Genomic DNA, 26,127 nt, shown 5'->3' on the forward strand with positions numbered 1-26,127 from the left:
GATTGGGGAGAGAGGGAAACCAACAGAGGGAAGGATTGGGGAGAGAGAGAAAGAGGGGAACCAACAGAGGGAAGGATTGGGGAGAGAGGGAAACCAACAGAGGGAAGGATTGGGGAGAGAGAGAAAGAGGGGAACCAACAGAGGGAAGGATTGGGGAGAGAGGGAAAGAGGGAAACCAACAGAGGGAAGGATTGGGGAGAGAGGGAAAGAGGGAAACCAACAGAGGGAAGGATTGGGGAAAGAGGGAAACCAACAGAGGGAAGGATTGGGGAGAGAGAGAAAGAGGGAAACCAACAGAGGGAAGGATTGGGGAGAGAGGGAAAGAGGGAAACCAACAGAGGGAAGGATTGGGGAAAGAGGGAAACCAACAGAGGGAAGGATTGGGGAGAGAGGGAAAGAGGGAAACCAACAGAGGGAAGGATTGGGGAGAGAGGGAAACCAACAGAGGGAAGGATTGGGGAGAGAGGGAAACCAACAGAGGGAAGGATTGGGGAGAGAGAGGGAAACCAACAGAGGGAAGGATGGGGAGAGAGAGGGAAACCAACAGAGGGAAGGATGGGGAGAGAGAGGGAAAAACAGATGGAAGGATTGGGGAGAGAGGGGAAAAACAGATGGAAGGATTGGGGAGAGGGGAAAAACAGATGGAAGGATGGGGAGAGAGAGGGAAAAACAGATGGAAGGATTGGGGAGAGAGGGGAAAAACAGATGGAAGGATTGGGGAGAGGGGAAAACAGAGGGAAGGATTGGGGAGAGAGGGAAACCAACAGAGGGAAGGATTGGGGAGAGAGAGAAAGAGGGAAACCAACAGAGGGAAGGATTGGGGAGAGAGGGAAAGAGGGAAACCAACAGAGGGAAGGATTGGGGAGAGAGGGATAGAGGGAAACCAACAGAGGGAAGGATTGGGGAGAGAGGGAAACCAACAGAGGGAAGGATTGGGGAGAGAGAGAAAGAGGGGAACCAACAGAGGGAAGGATTGGGGAGAGAGGGAAAGAGGGAAACCAACAGAGGGAAGGATTGGGGAGAGAGGGAAAGAGGGAAACCAACAGAGGGAAGGATTGGGGAGAGAGGGAAACCAACAGAGGGAAGGATTGGGGAGAGAGGGAAAGAGGGAAACCAACAGAGGGAAGGATTGGGGAAAGAGGGAAACCAACAGAGGGAAGGATTGGGGAGAGAGGGAAAGAGGGAAACCAACAGAGGGAAGGATTGGGGAGAGAGGGAAACCAACAGAGGGAAGGATTGGGGAGAGAGAGGAAAACCAACAGAGGGAAGGATGGGGAGAGAGAGGGAAAAACAGATGGAAGGATTGGGGAGAGAGGGGAAAAACAGATGGAAGGATTGGGGAGAGAGGGGAAAAACAGATGGAAGGATGGGGAGAGAGAGGGAAAACACAGATGGAAGGATTGGGGAGAGAGGGAAAAACAGATGGAAGGATGGGGAGAGAGAGGGAAAACAGATGGAAGGATGGGGAGAGAGAGGGAAACCAACAGAGGGAAGGATTGGGGAGAGAGGGAAACCAACAGAGGGAAGGATTGGGGAGAGAGGGAAACCAACAGAGGGAAGGATTGGGGAGAGAGAGGGAAACCAACAGAGGGAAGGATGGGGAGAGAGAGGGAAAAACAGATGGAAGGATTGGGGAGAGAGAGGGAAAACACAGATGGAAGGATTGGGGAGAAAGGGAAAAACAGATGGAAGGATGGGGAGAGAGAGGGGAAAACACAGATGGAAGGATTGGGGAGAAAGGGAAAAACAGATGGAAGGATGGGGAGAGAGAGGGGAAAAAACAGATGGAAGGATGGGGAGAGAGAGGGGAAAAAACAGATGGAAGGATGGGGAGAGAGGGGGAAAAAACAGATGGAAGGATGGGGAGAGAGGGGGAAAACAGATGGAAGGATGGGAATTGAGAGAGGGAAAACGGAAGGATGGGGAGAGAAAGAGGGAAGACGCTGGATGGAAGAATGCAGAAAGAAATAGGGGAGACACTGGAAGGATGGGGAGAGAAAGCAGAGCTGCTGGATGGAAAAGGGGAATAGAGAAAGACTGGAGAATAAGAGGAAGGGGCATGGGGAGAACATGGGTGAGGAAAAGATGAAAAGCCACAGGTAGATGAAGGAAATTAAAGAATGGATAATAAGAATGAATTAAATCTGGACAGAGAGAGAGCCTGAAAAATATTGAAGAAAGCAAAGAAAAAGGAGACAAAAATGACAAATGGCACAGAAGAGTTAAGCAAAAACAAAGGAAAGCAGAATCACAGACTGGGACCAATATGGAAAGGAAAACAGTCACCAGACAACAAAGGTAGAAAAAAATCATTTTATTTTCATTTTAGTGTTTGTAATATGTCCAATTTGAGAATTTACATTGGCTGTCTTATTTTGCACTGGGTATACTGGAGCTGTAAGAGCTTACAGAGATTATTTATCATGAAAAAAAATCACGTTATTTTTTTCTCCTATAGTACTATAATATTTTCAATGATGTCTGTTTATATGCGCCATGGCTGGTATAGGAGGTGTGGTTAATGTGGGTGTGGCTATCATAGGGGTGGAGCCATATGTGGTGACCCCGCCCATAATGAGTACCGGCACCTTTTTTTCTACAAAAAAAGCACTGAGAAGGAGACAACTGTTGGTGCCATAGTAAGAAAATGGAAGAAGTACAAAATGACTGTCAATCGACAAAGATCTGGGGCTCCACGCAAAATCTCACCTCGTGGGGTATCCTTGATCATGAGGAAGGTTAGAAATCAGCCTACAACTACAAGGGGGGAACTTGTCAATGATCTCAAGGCAGCTGGGACCACTGTCACCACGAAAACCATTGGTAACACATTACGACATAACGGATTGCAATCCTGCAGTGCCCGCAAGGTCCCCCTGCTCCGGAAGGCACATGTGACGGCCCGTCTGAAGTTTGCCAGTGAACACCTGGATGATGCCGAGAGTGATTGGGAGAAGGTGCTGTGGTCAGATGAGACAAAAATTGAGCTCTTTGGCATGAACTCAACTCGCCGTGTTTGGAGGAAGAGAAATGCTGCCTATGACCCAAAGAACACCGTCCCCACTGTCAAGCATGGAGGTGGAAATGTTATGTTTTGGGGGTGTTTCTCTGCTAAGGGCACAGGACTACTTCACCGCATCAATGGGAGAATGGATGGGGCCATGTACCGTACAATTCTGAGTGACAACCTCCTTCCCTCCGCCAGGGCCTTAAAAATGGGTCGTGGCTGGGTCTTCCAGCACGACAATGACCCAAAACATACAGCCAAGGCAACAAAGGAGTGGCTCAGGAAGAAGCACATTAGGGTCATGGAGTGGCCTAGCCAGTCACCAGACCTTAATCCCATTGAAAACTTATGGAGGGAGCTGAAGCTGCGAGTTGCCAAGCGACAGCCCAGAACTCTTAATGATTTAGAGATGATCTGCAAAGAGGAGTGGACCAAAATTCCTCCTGACATGTGTGCAAACCTCATCATCAACTACAGAAGACGTCTGACCGCTGTGCTTGCCAACAAGGGTTTTGCCACCAAGTATTAGGTCTTGTTTGCCAGAGGGATTAAATACTTATTTCCCTCTGCAGAATGCAAATAAATTCATATACTTTCCACAATGTGATTTTCCGGATTTAATTTGTGATGTGCTATCTCTCACTGTTACTAATAACCTACCCTTCAATTATGGGCTGCTCATGTCTTTGTCAGTGGGCAAACTTACAAAATCAGCAAGGGATCAAATACTTATTTCCACCACTGTATTTAGGTTACTGCAAGGTATATAGTAATGAGATGCAAATGCATGCAAAGCACCTCTTTATTGTATAATTTATATAATGCTTCTTGTGGTGAACACCGCAAGCCACATTATAGCTGGAATAATCACCTCAGTTGTGGCCCAATGCTTCTGGGCACTTCTTAAAGGGGCTGGCCAGTGACTCCCCAGGGTTTCTCCACTCCAATAATGTTGCCTCAGTCTTAATGGAACCCTCCTCCTCCCTAGTAAGCCTCCTGACATTGATGGCACCCCCCCTCCAATCAGCCAAGACCCTTCCACCCTCAGGAAGTTCCCCCAAGCCTACCTTGAAAATCTCTTAGTGTCTAGTAGAGTCCAAGCAGGAGGGATCCTTGTTGCAAGACTACTGCTAGGGATTGCCACCTGGCACCAGTCACGGCAAGAGTGACAAGGGTTCCTCCTGCCTAGACCCCACTAGATATAAGTGGTTCTTCAAGGTGGGGGCCTACTGGGTCAGAAAGCCTTGACGGGTGGGGGGGGGGGGGGTGAGGGGAGGCTTCTGGATCAAAAGGGGCTTGGAATCTCAGGGGAGCTCACTGGTCAGCCCTTTATGTGTCCAGGAGCATGGGGCTGAGGCTCTGTGGCCCAATGCTCTCAGGTCAGTAAAACCAAGGTGGAGAAGGATGAAAAAAAATAACATATGTAAATTTTATTTTGGATATTTTCAGTAGAAAATATACTCACTTTAAAAAAAATCAGGCAGGTACAAAGGTCCACAGGTATTCTACATCCACAGCAATTTTCAAAGAGAATATATGTATGGTCATATGTGTTAGACATAAGATCTGTAGACAGCTAGGTAGACAGTTTGAAAATAGTCCCCTGAAAGTTTAGACTAAAATTTCCAAGTTCCAGAATGGAGGGGGCCTAAGTTTTAAAAAAATATGCACTTCCTAGAGACACTTTTGCATCTCCAGAGTGTACACAACATTTTCCAAACTATCTGACAGTACAATATTCTCACCAAAACAATCAATTTCAGTTTAAGCGTGAGTGCAGATTTAGGGAGGTTAGGGATAGGCTCCATCTTATGAAATTACTAGCCTATAGAACTAATGAAAATTTGTACGTATAGATTTCACTCAACCGATTCAAGCTTGGTACTTTGAGCAAGGCTTTGGAGTCTAGATTGTTAGGTTTGGGTGTAAAGTCTGTTTTAATGTATGTGGGACTGGGGTTTTGATTAGCAGGAGATGAAATACTGTTTTATTGAGCTTGATTTCATATTAATTGAAATTGAGAGAGAGCAAAATGTTAAAGTGTGCCAACCACTTTCCATTTAAAATGACAAAAATAAAATCTATATATTTGCTATATTTCAGGATCTAGAACATACAAGAACTGAGCACAGCAAACTACTGGTTGCTAAACACAAAAAGTTATAAAACTATATGCAATACAAAATTTAAAAGCTTACACCGCAAACCTTATAACACAGCTCAGGATAAAGCAGATTTGTTTATAATGCAGTCAAAGGCTGAACTGCATTTATTTCTTTTATTACGTAGTGTTTCCCAAGTTTGGTCCTGGAGAGCCCCTTGCTAGTCAGGTTTTCAGGATATCCACAATAAATATGCATGAACTTGATTTGCATACACTGCCTCCATTATATGCAAACCTCTTTCCTGCATATTCATTGTGGATATCCAGAAAACCTGACTGGCAAGTCCCAGGACCGGACTTGGGAAACAACTGTGGATCCCATTTAAAACAGACTCACTTAAAATGTAGTCAAATATCTTGGACCCCATCATCCATGTTAACCTTCATTTATTTCCATCTCCTATTACTCTTCATCTCTCCTATGCTTCCATCTTCTCTATCTTGTCACAACTTCTTTTGTGTTAGTTTTTTTCCTTCCATCTCCATCTTGCCCTGTACTAATCCAGGGGCAGACTGACCATATGGGCAACCATGCAGTACCTGAAGGCCCAGAGGCTCTTTCCCACCCCCTTGCAAAGTACAGTCCCCCTGAGCCTCGGTGGGCCTACCCCGGTCCCAAACTTGAAGGGCCCTGGTGATCTAGCGGCCTCTTTGGGGCAGGAAAGAACCCCACTCTTTCCTGACCGCTGCCACTAATCTGCTCGGCGCCGCTGCATTTTCTAAATAGCTGCTGAGACTTCATTACAAGGCCAGCAAGTCTACCACAGGAAGTCTGGGCAGCAATCTTGAGAACACGGTGACACCTGGCAGAGCAGTGGGCAGGAAAGATTAGGGTTCTTTCCTGCCCCTGAAGAGGCCACTAGACCACCAGGGCCCTTCAAAGTAGGCCCAGGGAGGGCATATTAATGTGTGTGTGGTGGTGGTGGTGGTGGTGGTGGGGGGGGGGGGTGACGATCTTTACTGCCCCAGGAACCCACAGCACTGTCAGTCCGCCCCTGTACTAGTTTCACTCTCCCTCCCACTTATGCCATGCCGATGGAAGGCAAAAATGCATGCACCGAAATGCAGCACTTTAGCACGAAACTTACAGCAAGTTACATGCATAAGTGGGAGCCCTGCCCACATGTACACCCCCCCTTGCATTTACACAGTAACCCCTGGATTCTATATATGGTGTCCAGAATTGCACCCAAGATGTGCATGCAAATCAATAAGCCCTTAACTATATTGAATGCTAATAACCAATCATTGAAGTTAGTTGGCACTCATTAAAATCTGCACGTCATCAAAAAGGGAGCGTGGTCAGGGATGCATCAAAATGTTGTGCGCTGAATGATAGAATACAGTCTCAGTGCGCCTAACTTGGGCACCAGCATTTATACCAGGCTTCAGCAGGCGTAAATCTGGTGCTAAAGTTAGGTGTGGGAATTGGCGCCATGTTAGAGGGCCCTTTATAGAATGGCGCTTAGCACCAATTTTTGAGCAGCATTTACTGAATCCAGCCCTAAGGGAATTGTGGGCCTAAATTCTAGAATAGTGCTGAGCGCTCAGCTAATACTTATATGCGAGAATGTATATTCACCCATCAATGTTTCCTCTAAGGAATGGCCTGGTGTGTGCAAACTTTTTTCCATGTCAGCAACAAGTTTTAAAAGCCAACAATTTTTGAGCACCAGTATTAGCAATGCATTTCTGTATACAACACAAAAAAACATTTTTGTGAGCAACCATGTAAAACCTGTGAGCGACGCTCCTAAAACATACGAGCAATCGCTCATGCACTCTGCTTACAGGGAACATTGTCATCCACATAAGTGCTAGAATTCTATAATTTTAGTGTGCAAATAGAGCTTACATTTAGGCGTTATAGAATAAGGGGAACGCTGCATTGAATAGTGAGCAAGCAGGCCACAAGCCACAGTCCAAACTCTGTGCCAGCCCAATTCAAAGGTGTAATGAAATTTTAAATCCCCTCAACACACACCCATAAAATACGGAACATTATCTTACCTCTTGTCCCTCACTTGGCACTTCATCCTTGCTTCTCAACACCACATCTCTTTCTGTAACATCACTATTAGCAGGGGTTGGGGAAAGAAGTTTTTCTAACCACTGGGAATCCAGATTTGTGACCTCTGTGGGTTTCTCCTCTGGATCACTTTTCACTGGGTCAAAGTCACTGATGTCAAATGTATCCTGGAGTTCTCTAGCCCTGCTGCTGAACTGTGCCTCCCTCTCTCTCTCTGTCATCTTTGAAGGGCTCATTGGTTCTTCCCCAAGTTTGTGTTCCTTAAGGTCAGAAGCTGCCATGGATGTCCCTGTTCCAGGTTCTAATGTACTAAGGTATGAATCTTCTTCCCAGGATGGAATGACATGGTCAGAATGAATGACTTTGTTAAACATCACACAGGCTTCTGCTGCAGGCTCTGACTGTAAGATAGGATGAACAGGTTCCAGTAATCTCTGGATCTCCACACTCTCTAAAGATTTCTCCCCAAGAGAGGGGTGAAAGTGGCAGTTTTCAGATTCATCCCGGAACTCAGCTACCTCAGAGTGACTCTTACTCACTTCCTTTGCCTCAAACAGGTTTACTCCCACCTTTTGACCTTGTATTGTAGGTACATCAGCTGGAGGTTCCTCCTTGCGCATTTCTAATGTCTCTACTTCTGTTGTAGATAATATCTTCCTAGGGTCCACGGTCTCATGCAATTTTCCAGCTGTCTCTGTGTAAGGAGACTGCCTGCTATTTACAGTATTATTAATTCCCTTTATAGAATTTTCAGAGGCTAGGAACCCAGTGCCATCACCTGAACGCTGCCTCAAGGTTCCTCCTCCAGAGTCTTCAGAAGGCGCCAAGCTCCAGTTAGTAGGGGGATTATTAGATATTCCTCTAGGTTTGGCTTTGGGATTGTCTCGCTCAGTTATTTCAACTGACCCTTGCATTGTTTCATGGTCACTTCCTGTGAGAGTTTCATTCCTGATGGCCATGCCCCTATCAGATTCTGAAGTGACTGAATTATCCTCAAGGAGATTAGGGGCATTTGACATTTCCTCAATGGGAGAGGTTGTTGGGCTCTGCCTTCTCTTTGTCCATTCTGTGCTCCGAGATGGGGAACTCCACTCGAAGGACTCGGACAAGCTCCAGTCCGACCCGGCCAGGGCCTGTTCTGATACTGCTGGTACATCCCCTTTTCCTGTTACTGATGGGTCTAACATGCCTTCAGAGGTGTGTCTGCTGTCAAGATGTGGATGGAAGAGGGGTTCTTTTCTGGAAGGAACCGTCTCAGCTGTTTTCAAAGTCTTTACTGATTCCACTTCACCATGTTCCCTTAAATCTGTGAATTGGTTGGTTTTGGATGACAGATCAGTTTCTTTCAGAAGTGCATCTGAGACAGACACACCTCCCTGTTCAGATGCACCTTTGCTGGTGTCTTTGAAAATGGAGGATTCCACAGATGCTGCCTCTTGTTTAACAGGAGAACCCCGCACAAGCAACTGAGGGACAAAAGTTTTGTCTGAATCAGTGTTAGGCACTACTGGGGTAGATACAGTTTCCTTTTCCAAACCATTTCTGCTGGTGTATGCGGAAGACTCCATTGTTGCTTCTGTAAGAGGAACACCCCTGATAAGCAGCCCAGGGACAAAATCTGGCTCTGAATAGGCTTTGCTGGGTCTTGGAGGCACTGGTGGGATGGATGTGGCGCCACTGGGATAGTTTGAGGTTTCCACTGAGGCAGCTGTAAGAACACCTTCCTTAGACAAGTCAGGGACAACATCTCTCTCCAAATCGGAATGATTGAGGACCTTGGTGAGGGAAGAGGTAGCAAGGGCCGAGGAAGGATAATCTTGCAGAGATCCCTGTCTTTGCTTGGAATCCTGGTTGGGGGTCTCTGATGAAGTGGTTCCATTAGGAGATATAACAGGAGATCTTGGTGTGTGGCTGGTGACTGATGTGATCTCGATTTTGGATGGAGACTCAGAATTGTTGGAGATCACATCAGTGGAAACCTAGAACCCCCAAAAGAAAAGTAAGAACATATTCTCAATTTTACTATCTCTTTACAAAATAGTTTCTAACATTTAATTTGCTTTTTTGACCACAATGATTCTAAGATCCATTTCCTGAGTGATAACTCCAAATCTGGAACCAAGCACAGGATGATGCAATAAAGGTGCAGGAAGCTTAACCATCTTTTTGGGGTTAAAAGTTTACTCATGATTTAACAAGGTTTAGTTCACAAAAAGATTCAGAGCACATGTACATTGTACTCAATGCAGGTAACCAGAGGGACTGAGTTTTCAGGGAGACAGAGAAAACAAGGAGGCTCAGGATTTGTGTAAAGAGGAGATTGGTTGGCAAAAAGAGCTGCATGCTGAAGATACTAGGAGGGAGTCAGCCCAGCTAAAAGAGGCATGAGAAGAAATGTCTGCTTGTTGAGAGTGGACTTTATATGAGATTTTTGATTTAAAAATCCCCCCAAAAAACTAAACTAATTTGTGCTATTTTTCCTTAACCCACCCATTTTTCTTTCTTTAAACACTTTTTTGGTCTTTTCTATGTGCACTTTTATATTTAGAAGATTTTAATAAAGGTATTCTGTGTGGGTACAGGACTTTCCTGTATAGGCCCGCCCACCCCCTCGACAGGAAATGCACTACATGGTGTGTTGTACTGAGGAATCCAAAGTTTTTATCAAAATGGAGGTATGCCTGCCAGGCTTTTTTTTTTTTTTAAATCCAGCTACCCTTTCCAATCTCTCTTCCTTTTGCTGGTCCCAACATCTTACCACTACCTCTTCAATATGGTCTCAAAATCTCCCGTCAGTTCTGTGCTTCCCTATATACCAAGGACGCACAAGTTTTAAGTCTTGAGGAGCCACCAATAGGTCAAGTTCTCAAGGTATCCCTAATGAATATGCATGAGCTATATCTGATAAAGCAGCTTTTAAATTAAAATGGCAGGGGTGGGGGGGGGGGGGGGGAGCCAACAGTCATTCAGGAACAGGTATTCTTGAAAGATGCTACTATAACAGGATCTTTAGGGAACCCCAAAAGAGAGGTTTCAACAAACGTGAGAGAAAGCCATGAATGTTTAAGGGTAGAACAGAGCAAAGGTTGCAAACTATCCTTGTCAACTAAGCAGCTTGTAGAAGCAAGGAAAAAACACACTTTGAAACGTCTGTACACAAATGCTGGAGCCCTCTTGCACCAGCTCGCAAGAGCCGTTTGTTAGATTTTTAAGAATTTTGGAAGCCGGTTAAAGTAGCAACTTTAACAACCAGCTTCCCAAATTTGGGCTCGGATAACCTCCTGGCATCGGCATCCTCCTCCCCTGTGTGGCCTAGGCTGTAGGCATCTTCTGTCTTCACTGCCCTCCCCCCAGTACCTCTCTGCGCTCAGTTTTTGTCTCCTTTCCTTATCTTGTTCTGCCGGCCACGGTGCAATTAATTTTTTTAAAGTAGTGCGGGTACACATTGGCAGGAACAGGCTGCTTCAGCCAATCCCAGGGCCTGCCTTCAGCCCTCGAGGGCAGGACAAGCTGAAGAAAGGCCCCTGGGTTTGGCTTAAACAGCCTGTTCCTGCCAACGTGTACCAGCATTGCTTAAAAAAAATAAATCGCTCCGCTGCGGACGGGCGGCAGAACAAGAACAGCCAAAGAGGTGCCGGTAAGCTGCTCTATTCATGTTGTAGTTCTTTATTGTTGGTAGTATTCTTATTTGGGACCTCACTTACAATTTTAAACATGCCGGCTTGTGCAGCATAGGGATGTACGCAGAGGAACTACTGGTTTCATCAGTTAGATTGTAAATCATTGTGTGGAGCTGGTTATACTGACACCCTGTATTCGTGCAGAGATGTTTTCATCTAATAAAGGGCCACCAAAAATGTTATGAGAATCAGGTCAGGTGCTTAACATTCAGACATACTTACTATTTATAATTAAAAAAACAACAACATTAATTAGGTTGAAACCTGGGAGCATTTAACATCTTTTTCCCTGTGCCTACATGAAAAGAAAAAGATGGCATGTGGGAACGTGCTCCTTTTGTTTTGTGGACCACAGTGGTATATTATAAAAATGCACTTGCCTTTTTTTTTTTTATTACTACCATTTCATAGAGAGGTACTGAATATTGAGGGAAGGGCTTCTTTCATGCATAAGTTCCGTACAGAGTAGACACCTATATTTACTAAGATGCGCTATGGGCGCATTAGTGTTTTTAACGCATGTACATAGTTTATGCGTGTTAAACGCTAACATGCCCATAGAAATGTATAGGCGCATCAAAGGGCGCATTAGAAACGCTAACGAACCTTAGTAAACATCCCCCTAAATGTGCCAACATTGTCCAGTTCAGTTCAGAACATTATTAAGCCACCAAGTTCAAGTAAAATTAATTATGTTCAATGGAAAATAAATCTGTTGGCTCAGGCTGCTTGCTATGTGAATATTCTATCACTGTTTCATTATTGGTACCAATAATTACATATTAAGGGCATTTGCTTTAAACTTTGTTTTAATTTGTTTATCCAGTCCTTACATGCACATGGTATTGCTTTTTAAACCCAAAGGTGAGTCCTAAGGGTGGTTGAATAATTAAGTCTAAACTATGTTTCTGACATTACTTGTTTTGGACTGCTTTGAGTCCTGTTGATCTGTTCATCTGCTGTCTGGAATTTTGGAAGAAGGAAATGAGAAAATAATTACATTTTGGATGTACTCTGTAGAAGTTTTTGTTTACTTTTGGATGCCCAGAAGAAAAACCTCACTCATTGGCCTTCAATCTCCAGCATAGTGGTGGTAAATCTCCAGCTTTGAAATGGGCCACCCTTGGCATCTCTGAACTCCTTTACCTTTGCTGGCAGGGATACCAAGCCCCGCAAGTCAAATAAATGAACTGCCGCTGCTCCTCACTGATTGTTTCTGGCTCTAAGCAGCATGCCAGGACTTCTCCAGCAAGTATGCTCAGAGCCAGAAATAAGCAGCAGGGAGCGGCGGTAGTCCATATATTTGGCTGGTGGGGGCTCGGCATCCCTGCTAGCAAAGGTAGGCCTAGTGTGCCCGCATGGGGGGACAGGGGAGGTAGGAGAGAGAGAGGAATGTTTTGCCCCCTAGTCCACCTTGGGGCACCCCCAAATTGAAGGGCTGGCTATGTTCGGAGAGAGAGCCTGTTGTTAAAATTTTCCCAGCACAACACTGGCTAGAAACCTAAAAAAATAAGATGGGCGAGATAGAGAATATAGCACTAAATGAAGAGGTAGATATAATTGGTATCTCAGAGACCTGGTGGAAAGAGAACAATGGAACACTGTTACTAGGGTATAAAATATATCACAATGATAGGGGGGTTGCATTATATGTTAGAGAGGGAATTAAGTCGAACAAAAAAATTCTGCATGAAACAGACAGCAACATGGAATCCTTATGGATAGAAATTCCATGTGTGAAGGGATAGAATATACAGGTAGGGCTATTCTACCATCCACCAGGCCAGAATGGACAGATGAAGATATGTTAACAGAAATTAGAAAAGCGCATTTGGCAACAGTATAATAATGGGTGATTTCAATTACCCCAATATTGACTGGTTAAATGCCACATCAGGGAGTGCTAGGGAGGTAAAATTCCTTAGCTTAATAAATGACTGCTTCATGCAGAAATTGGTCCAGGAACCAACAAGAAGGGGAGCTATTTTAGATCTAGTCTTTAGTGGAATGCAGGACTTAGTACAAAAGGTAACGATGTTGGGTCTTCTGGGAAAACAGTGATCATAACATAATCAAATTTGACTTAATAACTGGAATGCAGTCACTAAGGTAATCTACTGTAGCAGCCATGGACGTAGCCAGACCTCGAGGTGAGAGGGGGCCAGAGCCCAAAGTGTGTGTGGGGGGGGCACATTTTGGTCATCACCCTGCCGCCACCCTCCCCCCTCCGTCACCTTGCCGCCTCCCCTCCGCTGCCACTGCACATCTTGGCTGGCGGGGGTTCCACAACCCCCACCAGCTGAAGCACTGCTGCTGCAAATACCTTGGCTGGCAGGAGTCCCCTACCCCCACCAGCTGAAGACTTCATCCAGCATTGGTCTCCGACGCTGCCACATTGCCTGCCCTGCTCTCTCTTCCCCTCATGTCCGGCATGCTCCTTTTAGAGAAACTGAGCATGCGCAATTTCACTAAAAGGAGAGTACCCAACATGACAGGAAGACAGAGCAGGGCCAGGCAATGCGGCGGCGGCAGCGCCGCAGACCAGCACTGCACAAAGTCTTCAGCTGGCGGGGGTTGGGGACCCCTGCCAGCCAATCAGAGGCCCAGAGCAAGTTTGGGGGGCCCAGGCACCCGTGGTCCCACCTAGCTACACCACTGGTAGCAGCATTTAATTTTCAAAACGATAAAATGATGAAAATGGTTTTTAAAAAGCTGAAAGGCTCAGCTGCAAAGGTTAGGACTTTAAATTAGGCATGGATGTTGTTTAAAACTACTATTTTGGAAGCCCAGACCAGATGTATTCCATGTATTAATAAAGGTAAAAAGAAGAGCGAACAACAGCCAGCAAGGTTAAAGGGAGAATTGAAACACGCTATCAGAGCCAAAAGAACATCTTTCAGAATATGGATAAAAGATCCAAATGAAGAAAACAAGCAACAGAAGCACTGGCAACATAAGATGCAAAGCATTGATAAAGAAGGCCAAAAAAGAATATGAAGGGAAACTTGACTCGGAGACAAAAAAAAACAAACAAAAAAAAAACCTCACAGTAATAACTTTTTCAGGTATATCAGAAGCAGACAGCCTGTGAGGGAATCCATGGGACCGTTAGATCTTCGAGGAGTAAAAGGGGCATTCAGGGAGGACAAGGCCATAACAGAGAGGCTGAATTGCTTCTTTGCAATCACCTGGACTGGATGGTATACACCCCAGGGTAATGAAAAAACTCAAACATGAAATCGATCTGCTGTTATAACCCGTTAAAATCATCCATAGTACCTGAAGATTGGAGGATGGCCAATGTAACGCCCATTTTAAAAAATGGATCCAGAGGTGATCCGGGAAATTACAGACTGGTAACCCTGATATTAGCGCCGGGAAAAATTGTGAACATTATTTTAAAGAATAAAATCATTAAACACATAGGCAAACATGGTTTAATGGGATTCAGCCAAGGTAAATCTTGCCTCAATCTGCTTCATTTCTTTGAATGCATGAATAAACATGTGGATAACGGTGAGCTGGTTGATGTACTGTATCTAGATTTTCAGAAAGCATTTGACAAAGTCCCTCATGAGAGACTTTTGAGAAAATTAAAAACCCATGGGACAGGAGGCAATGTTCTGCTGAGGATTAGGAATTGGTTGACGGAAAGAAAACAGAGGGTGGTGTTAAATGGCTAATTCTCTCAGTGGAGAAGGGTGAATAGTGAAGTGCCCCAGGGATCTGTGCTGGGACTGGTGCTATTTAACATATCTATTAATGATCTGGAAATGGGAATGTCAAGTGAGATGATTAAATTTGCAGATAACACAAAACTATTCAAAGTTGTTAAAAACACATGCAGATTGTGGAAAAACTGCTGGAAGATCTTAAGAAGTTGGAAGACCGGGCATCCAAATGGCAGATGAAATGTAATGTGTGGACAAGTGCAAAGTGATGCACATTGGGAAGAATAATTCAAATCATAGCTATTTGATGTTAGGTTCCACCCTAGGAGTTAGCACCCAAGAAAAAATTCTAAGTGTCATCGTGGACAATATGGTGAAATCTTCTACCAAGTGTGTAGCAGTGGCCAAAAAAAAACAAACAAACAAACAGAATGCTAGGAATTATTAGGAAAGGGATAGAAAATAAGACAAAGAATATTATAAAGCCTCTGTATCACACTATGGTGTGACCACACATTGGGTATTATGTGTAATTCTGGTCACAGTATCTTAAAAAAAGAAGAAAAAAATATATAGCAGAATTAGAAAAGGTTCAAAGAAGGGCAATCAAAATAATTGAGGGGATGGAACTCCTCTCATATGAAGAAAGGCTTAAGAGGTTAGAGCTCTTCAGCTTTGAAAAGAGACTGCTGAGGAGGGATACGATAGAGGTCTTCAAAATACTGAGTGGTGTAAAATGGGTAAACGTAAATCCATTTTTCACTCTTTCAAGAAGTGCACAGAAATGGGACACTCAACGAAGTTACATGGTACTACTTTTAAAACAAAAGGAGGAAATATTTTTTCACTCAATGAATAGTTAAGCTCTGGAACTTGTTGCTAGAGAATGTGGTATCAGCAGTTAGTGTATCTGGGTTTAAGAAAGGTTTGGACAAATTCCAAGAGGAAAAGTCCATAGTCTGCTATTGAGATAAAGATAGACATGGGAAAAGCCATTGTTTGCCCCTGGGATCAGTAGTATGAATGTTGCTAATATTTGGGATTCTGTCAGGTACTTGCGATCTGAATTGACCACTGTTGTAAGTAGAATACTGGGATAAATGGACCGTTATAAGAGCATAAGAATAGTCATACTAGGTTAGACCAATGGTCCATCTAGCCCAGTATCCTGCTCCCAACAGTGGCCAATCTAGGTCACAAGTACTTGGCAGAAACCCAATTAGTAGCAACATTCCATGCTATCAATCCTGGGGCAAGCAGTGGCTTCCTCCATGTCCACCTTAACAACACACTATGGACTTTCCTCCAGGAACTTGTTCAAAACTTTTTAAAACCCAGATACGTTAACCACTGTTACCACATCCTAAGACAACAAGTTCCAGAGCTTAACTATTCTTTGAGTGAAAAAATATTTCCTCCTATTCATTTAAAAAGTATTTTCATGTCATTTCATCATGTCCCCTGATCTTTGTACTTTTTGAAAGAGTAAAAAATTGATTCACTTTTACCCATTCTACTCCACTCAGTATTTTGTAGATCTCAATCATATATCCCCTGAGCCGTTTCTTTTCCAAGCTGAAAAGGCCTAATCTCTTTAGCCTTTCCTCCTATGGGGAGGAGAACCATCCCCTTTATCATTTTGGTCACTCTTCTTTGAACTTTTTCCAATTCTGCTATATCTTTTTTTAGATATGGCGACCAGAACTGAATGCAATACTCAAGGAGAGGTCGCACCATGGAGCGATACAGAGGCATTATAATATTCTTGGTCTTATTTTGCATCCCTTTCCATATGGCTATTCTTATGTTACTGCCTCCACTGTATGCAAATCTGTCTCATAGATATTTATTAAGTAATTAATCTGAGTTCCTATATTTCAATCCAGTTACTACCATTAATAATATAATATAAATCAAGCAACTGTGTTTCCAATATTGCATCAATTTATTCTTCTTATAAATCCCACTTTATAGGTTTATCATATCAAACAGTGTGCTTTTATCTGTATTCACTCACTCTCAAACCACATATATACATCTCACAACAAAACTCGTTATATCTATTTTAAACCAAAGGTGATCACATGATACTAGAAAATCACTCTCCGTAAGCAAGTTGACAACTTATAATTGGTTCCTTACTAATATGCTAAGGTATTTAGCAACACATTATCACTTTTCTTTTCAAATTTGCAATTACACTTAACATAAAAGTCACTTATCAATTTCAGGAAGCCTCAGTTCATAATAATGGTGTTATTACATCCGATCAAACGACTTTTCTTCAAGCTTGGTTGATGGTTCTTACAATTCCGTCATCATTTCCAGTTACTAGTGTCACGGTTCTTCCTTGGGTGATCTCCTATAGGCTCACTACTGCACCTTCCGTATGGTTACGTCTGGTGCTGATTGTTAAAATTTGGCCATTACGGAAGGTGAAGTAGTGAGCCTATAGGAGATCACCCAAGGAAGAACCGTGACACTAGTAACTGGAAATGATGACGGAATTGTAAGAACCATCACTTGTTACCAGCTGTGAAGCTTGAAGAAAAGTAGTTTGATCGGATGGAATAACACCATTATTATGAACAGACGCTTCCTGAAAGTGATAAGTGACTTTTATGTTAAGTGTAATTGCAAATTTGAAAAGAAAAGTGATAATGCAACTGTGCTGCTAAATACCTTAGCATATTAGTAAGGAACCAATTATAAGTTGTCAACTTGCTTACGGGGAGTGATTTTCTAGTATCATGTGATCACCTTTGGTTTAAAATAGATATAACGAGTTTTGTTGTGAGATGTATGTTATGTGGTTTGAGAGTGAGTGAATACAGATAAAAGCACACTGTTTGATATGATAAAAACTATAAATTGGGATTTATAAGAAGAATAAATTGATGCAATATTGGAAACGTAGTTGCTTGATTTATATTATACATATTTATTAGGGATATCCAGAGAACCTGACATGCTTGCTGTCCACAAGGACTGCACCTGTCCATGCCTGTTTTATGCATGTCCAGTCACTAAATGGAATGAGGCTGAGAGATGTACCGAACAAGAAAGTTGAAGAAATGGACAGATGCAGAAAATGACGACAACGAGGGGGGGTGGGGGGCGTGATCTGAAGAGGAGGAAAGAGAAAAACTCCTACCCAATGTAAGAGATGACATGCATGCTCTCAGGACACTCTCTTTACACCTTCTTCATGTGTGCTGTCACATAATGTCACTGCCATCAATCTCGTGGCTGCCGATCCACATATCCTGCGACTTCTGTGTTGGTGCTGCTAAGTAAGATGATCCAAAGTTCACAAGGTTGACACCATCTGCCTGCTGGACCTCATGATGCACGAGATCAGCAGTAAGATGTTCTAAACCTTTTCAGCAGTGTCAGAACAGTAGTTACAGGATGCAGAGATTGGTAGTCACATGATCCGTGGGCTCCCGCAACCTTCAATGAAATGGGATTGGCAAAGAGAAAGGAAAGAGGGGAGAAAAGCAAGAGTCGGAGGCCAACTACTGGAGAAAGGTGAGGGGAGATGTTGGAGAAAGGGAATAAATAAAAAAGGAAGGAGACAGGGGGAAAGATGGCATATAGTGTGGATGGAGGAAGTGTGTGTGCTGCAGCAGTATGGAGTAGGGAGGAGGTAAATTCCAGCAACCATGGGGCAGAGAGCATAGAAAGGAGGGAATGGATGAAGAAGAGGAAAAATGAGGGAGGAGGAAGTCATAAGGCATGAAGGGGGTAAAGAAAATTGAGAGTGGGGAATAGAAATGAAGCAAAAGGGTGGAGAGAAGAGATATGTGAGGAGCAGTTTGAGAGCACTGTGTGAGATGAGGAGGAGGAAGAGGAACATGGGTATAAGAGGAGAGTGAGGGATATTAGAGAAGGATAGAGTAGGAGAGAGTGGGTTAATCCCAGCAAGGAAAGGAAAACAAAACATAGGTGACAGCATCAGAAGAATGGTGTCGGGATTAAAAAAAAACAAAACAAAACATAAGCTGGGAAGACAACAGGGAACAGAAAAGAAAACAGACACAGGGGAGAGGAAATACAGAAAACAAAATGAATGAAAAGAATAAGATGAACATAAATCTGAATAGAACAGAGAAACCATGAAAGAAATGGAGGGTCACAACCAAACAACAAAGAAGGAAGATGGTAAAGGAGAAGAATAACAGACCAAGGAAAAGGTCTGAATGAGGGAGTTTTTAATTTCTAAAGACTTAAGAAAACAGAGACTGCAAAGTGTCACTGACATAACTAACCTAATTTGGGGAAAGGGAAGGGCAAGGGAGGTGGCATGCACAGATGGAATTTTTTTTTTCTGTTAAAACTTTGCATGCACATGTTTGTTTAAGGAGACTGGTAATAGAAAAGAAGTCCGGCTCAGGGCTGAACTAGTTAACATTTATCTATAGCCAGTCAGGGACAGCTGGAAGTTAATCTTTAATTTCTGGGCACTCTCTCTTACACCTGCCGCCACACTGGTTCATGCTCCTTTTCTCTCTCTCTGGCACTCACCTTCCATGTGTGTAAAAACTGCTTCAAAAGTAAACAGAGGGAGAGCTGATACCAGATGTGAGGGGCTCCTCTTGCCCCCTCCTCCCAAGTACAGCTTTCATTTTCTAACACTATTTTACCGAGACAAGTTCCAGTTCTTAAAGCTTTTGGTCTAATTTCTAGGAGTTTCATGCTGTTTTTACACTATTCTTTTTTTTTAGTTTTGTGGTGTTTCCCCATTTTTCACTTCCTCCTTTTCTTAGTCTAGCCATTACACTAAGAGTTTTCAGGCAGGAACCATACTGTGGAAGCCTGCATATGTCTGGGATTCCCCTGCCCTAGGGTACACGTTAACACTGCCTGGCATGGTACCCATACCCTCTCCCGTTTAAGGAGCAGGAGGCAGATTCAGGAATTCAACCTGGGTCTCCCGTGTGGCAGAGAAAAACACCATTGGCATTGATCATAGAGGTGTCATGCCGAAGCTATTACTCTGTGAACCGTGTTAAGAGAGGGAAGATCCTTAAGTACCAAGAAATGCAGTCAAAGACAAAGAAATGTGGCAAAAAGACAGAAATATTTCCCTTCATGTTGGGAGCCACAGGCCTGATTAAAGAATTTTCACACACATCTGGATAAGTTGCCTATACATGTTACATCTTATGAACTCCAGAAGGAAGCTCTTTTTGCAGTGGCGTACTGCGGGGGGGGGGGGGCCCAGGTGCATGCTGCAGGAGGGGTGCAGGGAGCAGCTATGCAGCTGTCAGCTCCGCCGGTTCCCTACTCCCTCTGCTGTTACTTTATGTTCCGGGACAAAGGAAGCAGGGAACCAGCAAAGCCGACAGCCGCGCTGGTGCTCTCAGCACCCCAGCAGGTAAGACGAATTGCACCTGGGGGGGGGGGGGGGCTTCGTGCTGCAGGGGGAGGGGACAGATGACGCTGCACCCGGGGGAGGGGGTGTGCAGCGGCAATCCGCCCTGGGTGGCAGCCGACCAAAGAATGCCACTGTCTTTTTGGCATAATGCGAGTGCTACAGCAAGTGTTAGTGGTAAATTTGAGACCGAGATTATATGCCACATCAGGGATATAGCCAGAAGCCCATTTTGAGGGAGCCCAGGTGTGGACTAGGAGAGCCAAGCATTTCCTCTCAGTTTCCCCCTCCCCTCCACACTCATTCCTTTGTTGATGGGGATGCCCAAGCTCCACCAGACTAAGATTCACTGGCTGATCCCCAGGAAGCTGGCAGGGTGATCAGCTGCAGATGCTGGCACTTCCTCAAATGCTGAGAACCGAGCGTATAAGTACGCACCATCTTGTTAACACAGGTACTTCTATGTGTATATACCACTGTACAATTTTATAAAAGGCCTTTTCCATGTGTAAAACAGGCTTTCCTTGCAAAAAAAACAAAACAAAAAAGAACCCTTATTGAATTATCCCATGTGTACCGATTTACTATGCTGGCATTCCAATTTTTAAAGTTTTCTCACTCATGTTTCCTCAAAATGTCTCGATGGTATATGTTCACACTTTACAGCTATCAGTGTAACAACAACATGGGACTCTACGTTCTGCACTTGTCCATGCTGTAGTTCTGCTCCATATGTACTGCAATTCCTGCATGTAATTCTGATGAATAGCTGCTCTTCAGCTCTCTGTGCTCTATTCATATTTTACATGTAAAAGTAAATGAGTGTCAGCACAGCAACTCTGATTTACTGAGATTCAAGACTATGCCAGAGGATCTTTCAAAACCATTTAAACCCTAAAATCTTCTTAGGTGGTCATTTAAAAATAAAACAAAACAGAAATCAAAGTGAAAAAGGGATCTAACCAGTCTGTTTTATCCAAGTGCATTAATAAAAACAGTTCTTTAAAATACTGCTACTTTAAAACTGAACCCTCTCATAATTTACAGTTATATAAATGGGGGAGGAGGAGGGGGAGTGAGCCCTATCCACCATCCGCTTTCATCCAACGCCCCACAACAACACACAATCCCTATACACAGTCCTTTGAATTTTTCTCATCTCCATCCTATCATGCAACCATACAGTCCTCTCCACTTTATCCATGTGTGCTGACCTTATTACTCATTGTAACCGCCTTCCTCTGGTCTCCTATGTACTGTTTATTTATTTATTTCTGTGGACCAGGTCTGCCATTCTCAAAGCCTTGGGATTTTGTGAACCATCCAAACTGTACCTCCCTAGGGGTTACCTCATAGGTCACTCATCCTCACAGGATTTTCATGACATCACCTTTCTCAAATCTCTCCTGTCCACATCAATTACTTCCATCTAGCCTCAATGGCGTCACCTTCTTAAATAACATTGTGATTACTGCACTGGTAGTGGAGAATAGACTAATGGTTAGCACAGTGGGCTGAGAACCTGGGGAACTGGGTTCAACTTTCAATGTGGCTACTTGTGACCTTGGGCAAGTCACTTAACCGTCCACTGCCCCAGGTACAAAAGACCGAGTCCACCAGGGAAAGAGAAAGCACCTGCATATAATTAATGTAAACCACTTTGGCTGTACCACAAAAGGTGATATATCAAATCCATGACCCTTCACAATCCATGAATTGTGTGCTCCTCCAGTTCATAGTGTAACGTATTTATTGTATTTCATATACCGTCTCTTGGAACATGCCTATTCACACGGTTTAGAATTCCAGGTCTAGCCTAAAAATTAAATATTAAACAAAGATAAAATACAATAAGACAAAAGGAAAAGGGAATTGTCCTTCCAGAGCCATAGTCCATCGACCTGATGACCTAAAAAACTAATGTAAAATAATATGTCTAAGTCTTTCTTGAGTTTTTGTCTCTAGTCAACCCAGTCTTTGGGACACACCCAACCAGTCAGGTTTTCAGGATACCCACAATGAATTTGCATGAGATAGATTTGCATATAGTGAAGGCAGTGAATGAAAATCTAGCTCATGCATATTCATCAGGCACATCCTGAAAACTAGACTGACTAAGTGCGTCCTGAACACTGGGTTGAGAAACCCTGTTGTAGCTGAAGATTGGCCAAGAGATTTCCCTAGAGCTGGGGCTAAATAAAAAAAATGCACACTCAAGTACAATCTCACTCTAGATAAGTGGTTTTGATTCAGAGGGGGTCAATATTCAGCAGGTGACAGCGAGCATTCTGCTGACCACTACCAGTTTTATTCTCCAAAGGTACAATGCTGGACCGTGTCTGGGCTTTGGCACTGAATGTCTGCTTTATACAGCACCGGTTAACGTGCTGCCGGTTAAGTCAATATTCAGAACTTAACTGGCTGTGGGTTGCAGCATAAAGATAAGACTGTTTTATTTGGTCCCATTTATGCTGTTACCCTGGTCAGTTAAATGCTGGATATCGGCACTTAACCGGCAAACCACTGACTCCACCCCTGGAATATCCCTAAAATAGCTGGTTTTCACTTAAGCGCTAACTGCTAATCTTCAGCAGCATTAACTGGTTAACATTAGCAGATGGCCCCGAACAAGCAATCTAACTGGTCAGCAGCTGCTTAAATCATTTTGAATATCGACCAGTGAGATCTTAATGACTGTGAGAGGGGCAATATGGAATATGGAGTAAACTCACCTCCCCCACCTCCTATCCTAACAAACCTGCATGGCTTTCAGTGACCAATACCTTCTCCCCCCACCCCCACCCCCCATACACAAATACCCATCATCATCTGCTTAGAATCTAAGCCTTAGATGTGACATTTTGTAACTAGGGATGTTCTTCAGGGCTGCTGTCTCACCTTTATCTCATCACCCACGTCACTTACCATTCGGTTCCACTCTGTGTTCCCAACCAGCACATGCTATATGCCTGTCTCAAAGCATTCCACGTGTTCTGCCCCCACAGTTGTATGTCCACTTTTACATCTATTGTCTTTGTATTATGGAATTTGAGCTAACGGAAACTTCCTGGTAGAACCCGTAATCTCTTGTTTTCATAGGATTATCACAATGACTATTCATGAGAACTCTCCATATATTGGAGATCTGCTGTAAGCAAATCTTTCCAATGTATATTCATTGTGATAATCTTGAAAACCTGGCTAGGTGTGCCTCTGGGAGAGGGTTGAGAAGCCCAGTTTTAGAGGGAAGATGTTCAATTCAAGTCTGGGGCTGATGCTCGTGGTTAACGCCAGGGTTGCACGCATGTTATTGTGCACTGAATGCTCAGAGGGCCAGAACCTGGGCCATAATGTACTCACTATGGATGGCTGCAAATTGTTTTGAAATGTCATGAGGCCAGTACGGATTCCTTCACAATGCACAAACGAAAGCGCTGTAATGTACATTAGAAAATTATGGCCCGTAATGCTGAAAAATTTTCAGCAGGTCAGGGACAGCATAGACAGCACTGAGGAGAGGATTTCTGGTCAATTTTTCACATTGTCTTCTTTAACAAGCATGAGGTGGCTCTTGTAAGTTTTAAAGGCGGACAGAAAGTAACAAACATGCACGCGTGAACAGCTGCCAAGGGGGCCGATCCACTCAGCAGGAGATAAAGGGCCCACCTCAGCTCACCCCACTCTGCCGCAGCTCTGCTTCACCCTGCCCATTGCTTTGCCCACCCAAACACATTGGTCCACCCCAGCACAGCTGATTTGTGGCCAGCACCCAGCGGGAAAAGGAGTGGTCTCTCCGTCCAATGGCAGCAGGAAACACCATCATAAAACGTCATCTCTTGCTGCCGTGGGATGAGTGGCAGCATGAGATGGTGCTTTATCAAGGCATCTCCTGCTGCCGCTTGATAGGGAGGCCACTCAGCGGGAGATCCCAGCTTCTCGGCGGGAGATGACCCGCAAAAGTGGGAGACTTGGCAGATCTGTGCGTGTCAAAGCAAAACTGAAAGTAAAAGCACACATCTGTGCCTGTTTCTTGTGTCTAAATGAGCCTCACAAAAATGGCATGTGCTATTAATATTTCTGAGGCTCATATTTAGGCGCAGAAGAAAAAGTGCCGATGAATACTGACACTTCCGTTTTGGCCTGGGCATGCGCACAAGAGCTGCACTTACTGCAAAACCTTTGTGCACATGTATCAGGCATGTTTTACCCTCCACTTCCTGTTTTATAGTGCGATTTAACTGCACACAAAGTACAAATATAATTTGCTTCGAGCATCGTTGAGCTAGTTTTACACATTACTGTTGTGTTGTGGGCTCATCTGCGCGCAGCTTTGGTGTCCGGCTCTGAACATTGGCTTCTCTGTTTGGAGCCGGAGTCTACTGAGAGCAACAGTGCATGAGAGATGCTGGAGTGAGTGAAGTTGCAAGTCACAGGAGGACGATGGAAGAGAGAAAGCTGATCTCTTAGTAAAGCCCTAAGGTCCTGGGTGGAGTATGGAACCTTGTCTGTGTTATGTTTTCAGTCAGTGAGGAAACCATGAGTAAGAGGGAATCTTACCAACACATCTACACTTTAAAGAGAACATGAAGTCCTTCTATATGGTACCTTTAGACTAGAGAAGATTCACTGGATAGCACCTTCCGAAAAAGGGAAGCATTCGGTAAGACTGAGTGAGAACAAGATAGGGAGAAACCACACACTTCAAATCTAAAGTCTAGTTATGATGTGTGTCACTGATTTTGTCTACTAAAATATGATCCAGTCTCCAAAGCTCCAGGTTTAAACCCTTGAGAGGTTTCCAGGAGAAGGGACTTATGAAATTTGTGAACTTTGAAATGGAAAACATGATACATCAAAGATAATGAAAACTTGTGTACACTCAATCTGCGCCTGTGAAGAAAACTTGTAAAAAAAATGTGCTTGTGAAAAAAAAAAGTCAAACTAGTTAGAACTACAGCTACTGAAGTCACCGGACGTCATTTCAGGTCTTGACTGTTACAGAGGGTATTACATTGGATTTTAAAAACTGTAGGGCTAAATGGTTAATTTTCTTGATGAAGAAAGATGAAGAATAGAGGGCCCCGGGAATTTGTACTGCGACAAGTGCTTTTTAAACATATTTATAAATCATCTGGAAAAGGAAATAAGCTTACCATGTGTTAATGGGCATTAACGCCCACCAAGTATCATGTGGCCCATAGGTTTACTTATTTGCTGCACTTGTATCCCACATTTTCTCACCTATTTGCCGGCTCAGTGTGGCTTACAAAAATGTTACGACATATACACATTATAGAATAAGAATTTCAGAATAAAGATACAGATAGGTGCATAAAAATATCGTAGCAATCATTTTAACGGAATAATAACAAGATATAATATTTTTTATTTTATTTTTGTTAAATTTGTACCCCGCGCTTTCCCACTCATGACAGGCTCAATGCAGCTTACATGGGGCAATGGAGGGTTAAGTGACTTGCCCAGAGTCACAAGGAGCTGCCTGTGCCTGAAGTGGGAATCGAACTCAGTTCCTCAGGACCAAAGTCCACCACCCTAACCTCTAGGCCACTCCTCCGCTCATGAGGATCTAATTAAGATGAACAAATAGGAGGGTTCCATAACAGTTGTAATTGGAATAAGATATGATTCCCAGTATTTAGCATCACAAATATATCTGAATGCTGAAGAAAATATAATGCTCCAAAAGACTCTGCTCTTAATGCAGGGTAAAAGTCTTGGAGCATCACATTTTCTTCAGTGTTCAGATATATTTGTGATGCAACGTATGACTTCTGGGCACTATGCTTATATCAGTTTTCTTATGCAGATAACGACTCCCGACACAGGCATTGTGCAGAAACACAGCCATGTCGGGTCAGCTCACTAATAAAGACCTCATACTAGCATCATTTCCCCTTTTTATGGAGGACTTGAAGCTGGTTAGTCAGTTAATCATCATGGGCTCAATATTCAAAACGCTTTAAATGGCCAGGAGAGGCTCCTTAGCCATTTAAATTCTCTTTTCAGGCCTAACCAGACATTTTCAACGACACTATCTGGTTAGCACCCAAGCCAAAAATGGTTATTTTGGGGGTGTTCTGGGGGTGGAGTCAGCACTTAGCCTGTTAAGTGCCGATATTCAGCACTTAACCGGCAAAAATTACAGAATAAATAGGACGGCATAAAACATAGTCATAAG

General features: G+C 43.7%; 1 protein-coding gene across 8 annotated transcripts in view; it reads right to left on the bottom strand.

Moving 5' to 3' along the window:
* The window catches only part of TNKS1BP1 (tankyrase 1 binding protein 1), a 162,787-nt gene that overhangs the window by 78,663 nt on the left and 57,997 nt on the right, over window positions 1-26,127 (bottom strand). For all 8 annotated transcript variants that reach the window (XM_030187435.1, XM_030187452.1, XM_030187426.1 and 5 more), the window contains one exon: window positions 7,182-9,179. In XM_030187435.1, coding sequence (XP_030043295.1) covers window positions 7,182-9,179 — 1,998 coding nt within the window. The remainder of the gene's footprint in view (window positions 1-7,181; window positions 9,180-26,127) is intronic.

This window comes from Microcaecilia unicolor, chromosome 1 (genome assembly GCF_901765095.1).
Source record: "Microcaecilia unicolor chromosome 1, aMicUni1.1, whole genome shotgun sequence".
NCBI classification, from domain to species: Eukaryota; Metazoa; Chordata; class Amphibia; order Gymnophiona; family Siphonopidae; genus Microcaecilia; species Microcaecilia unicolor.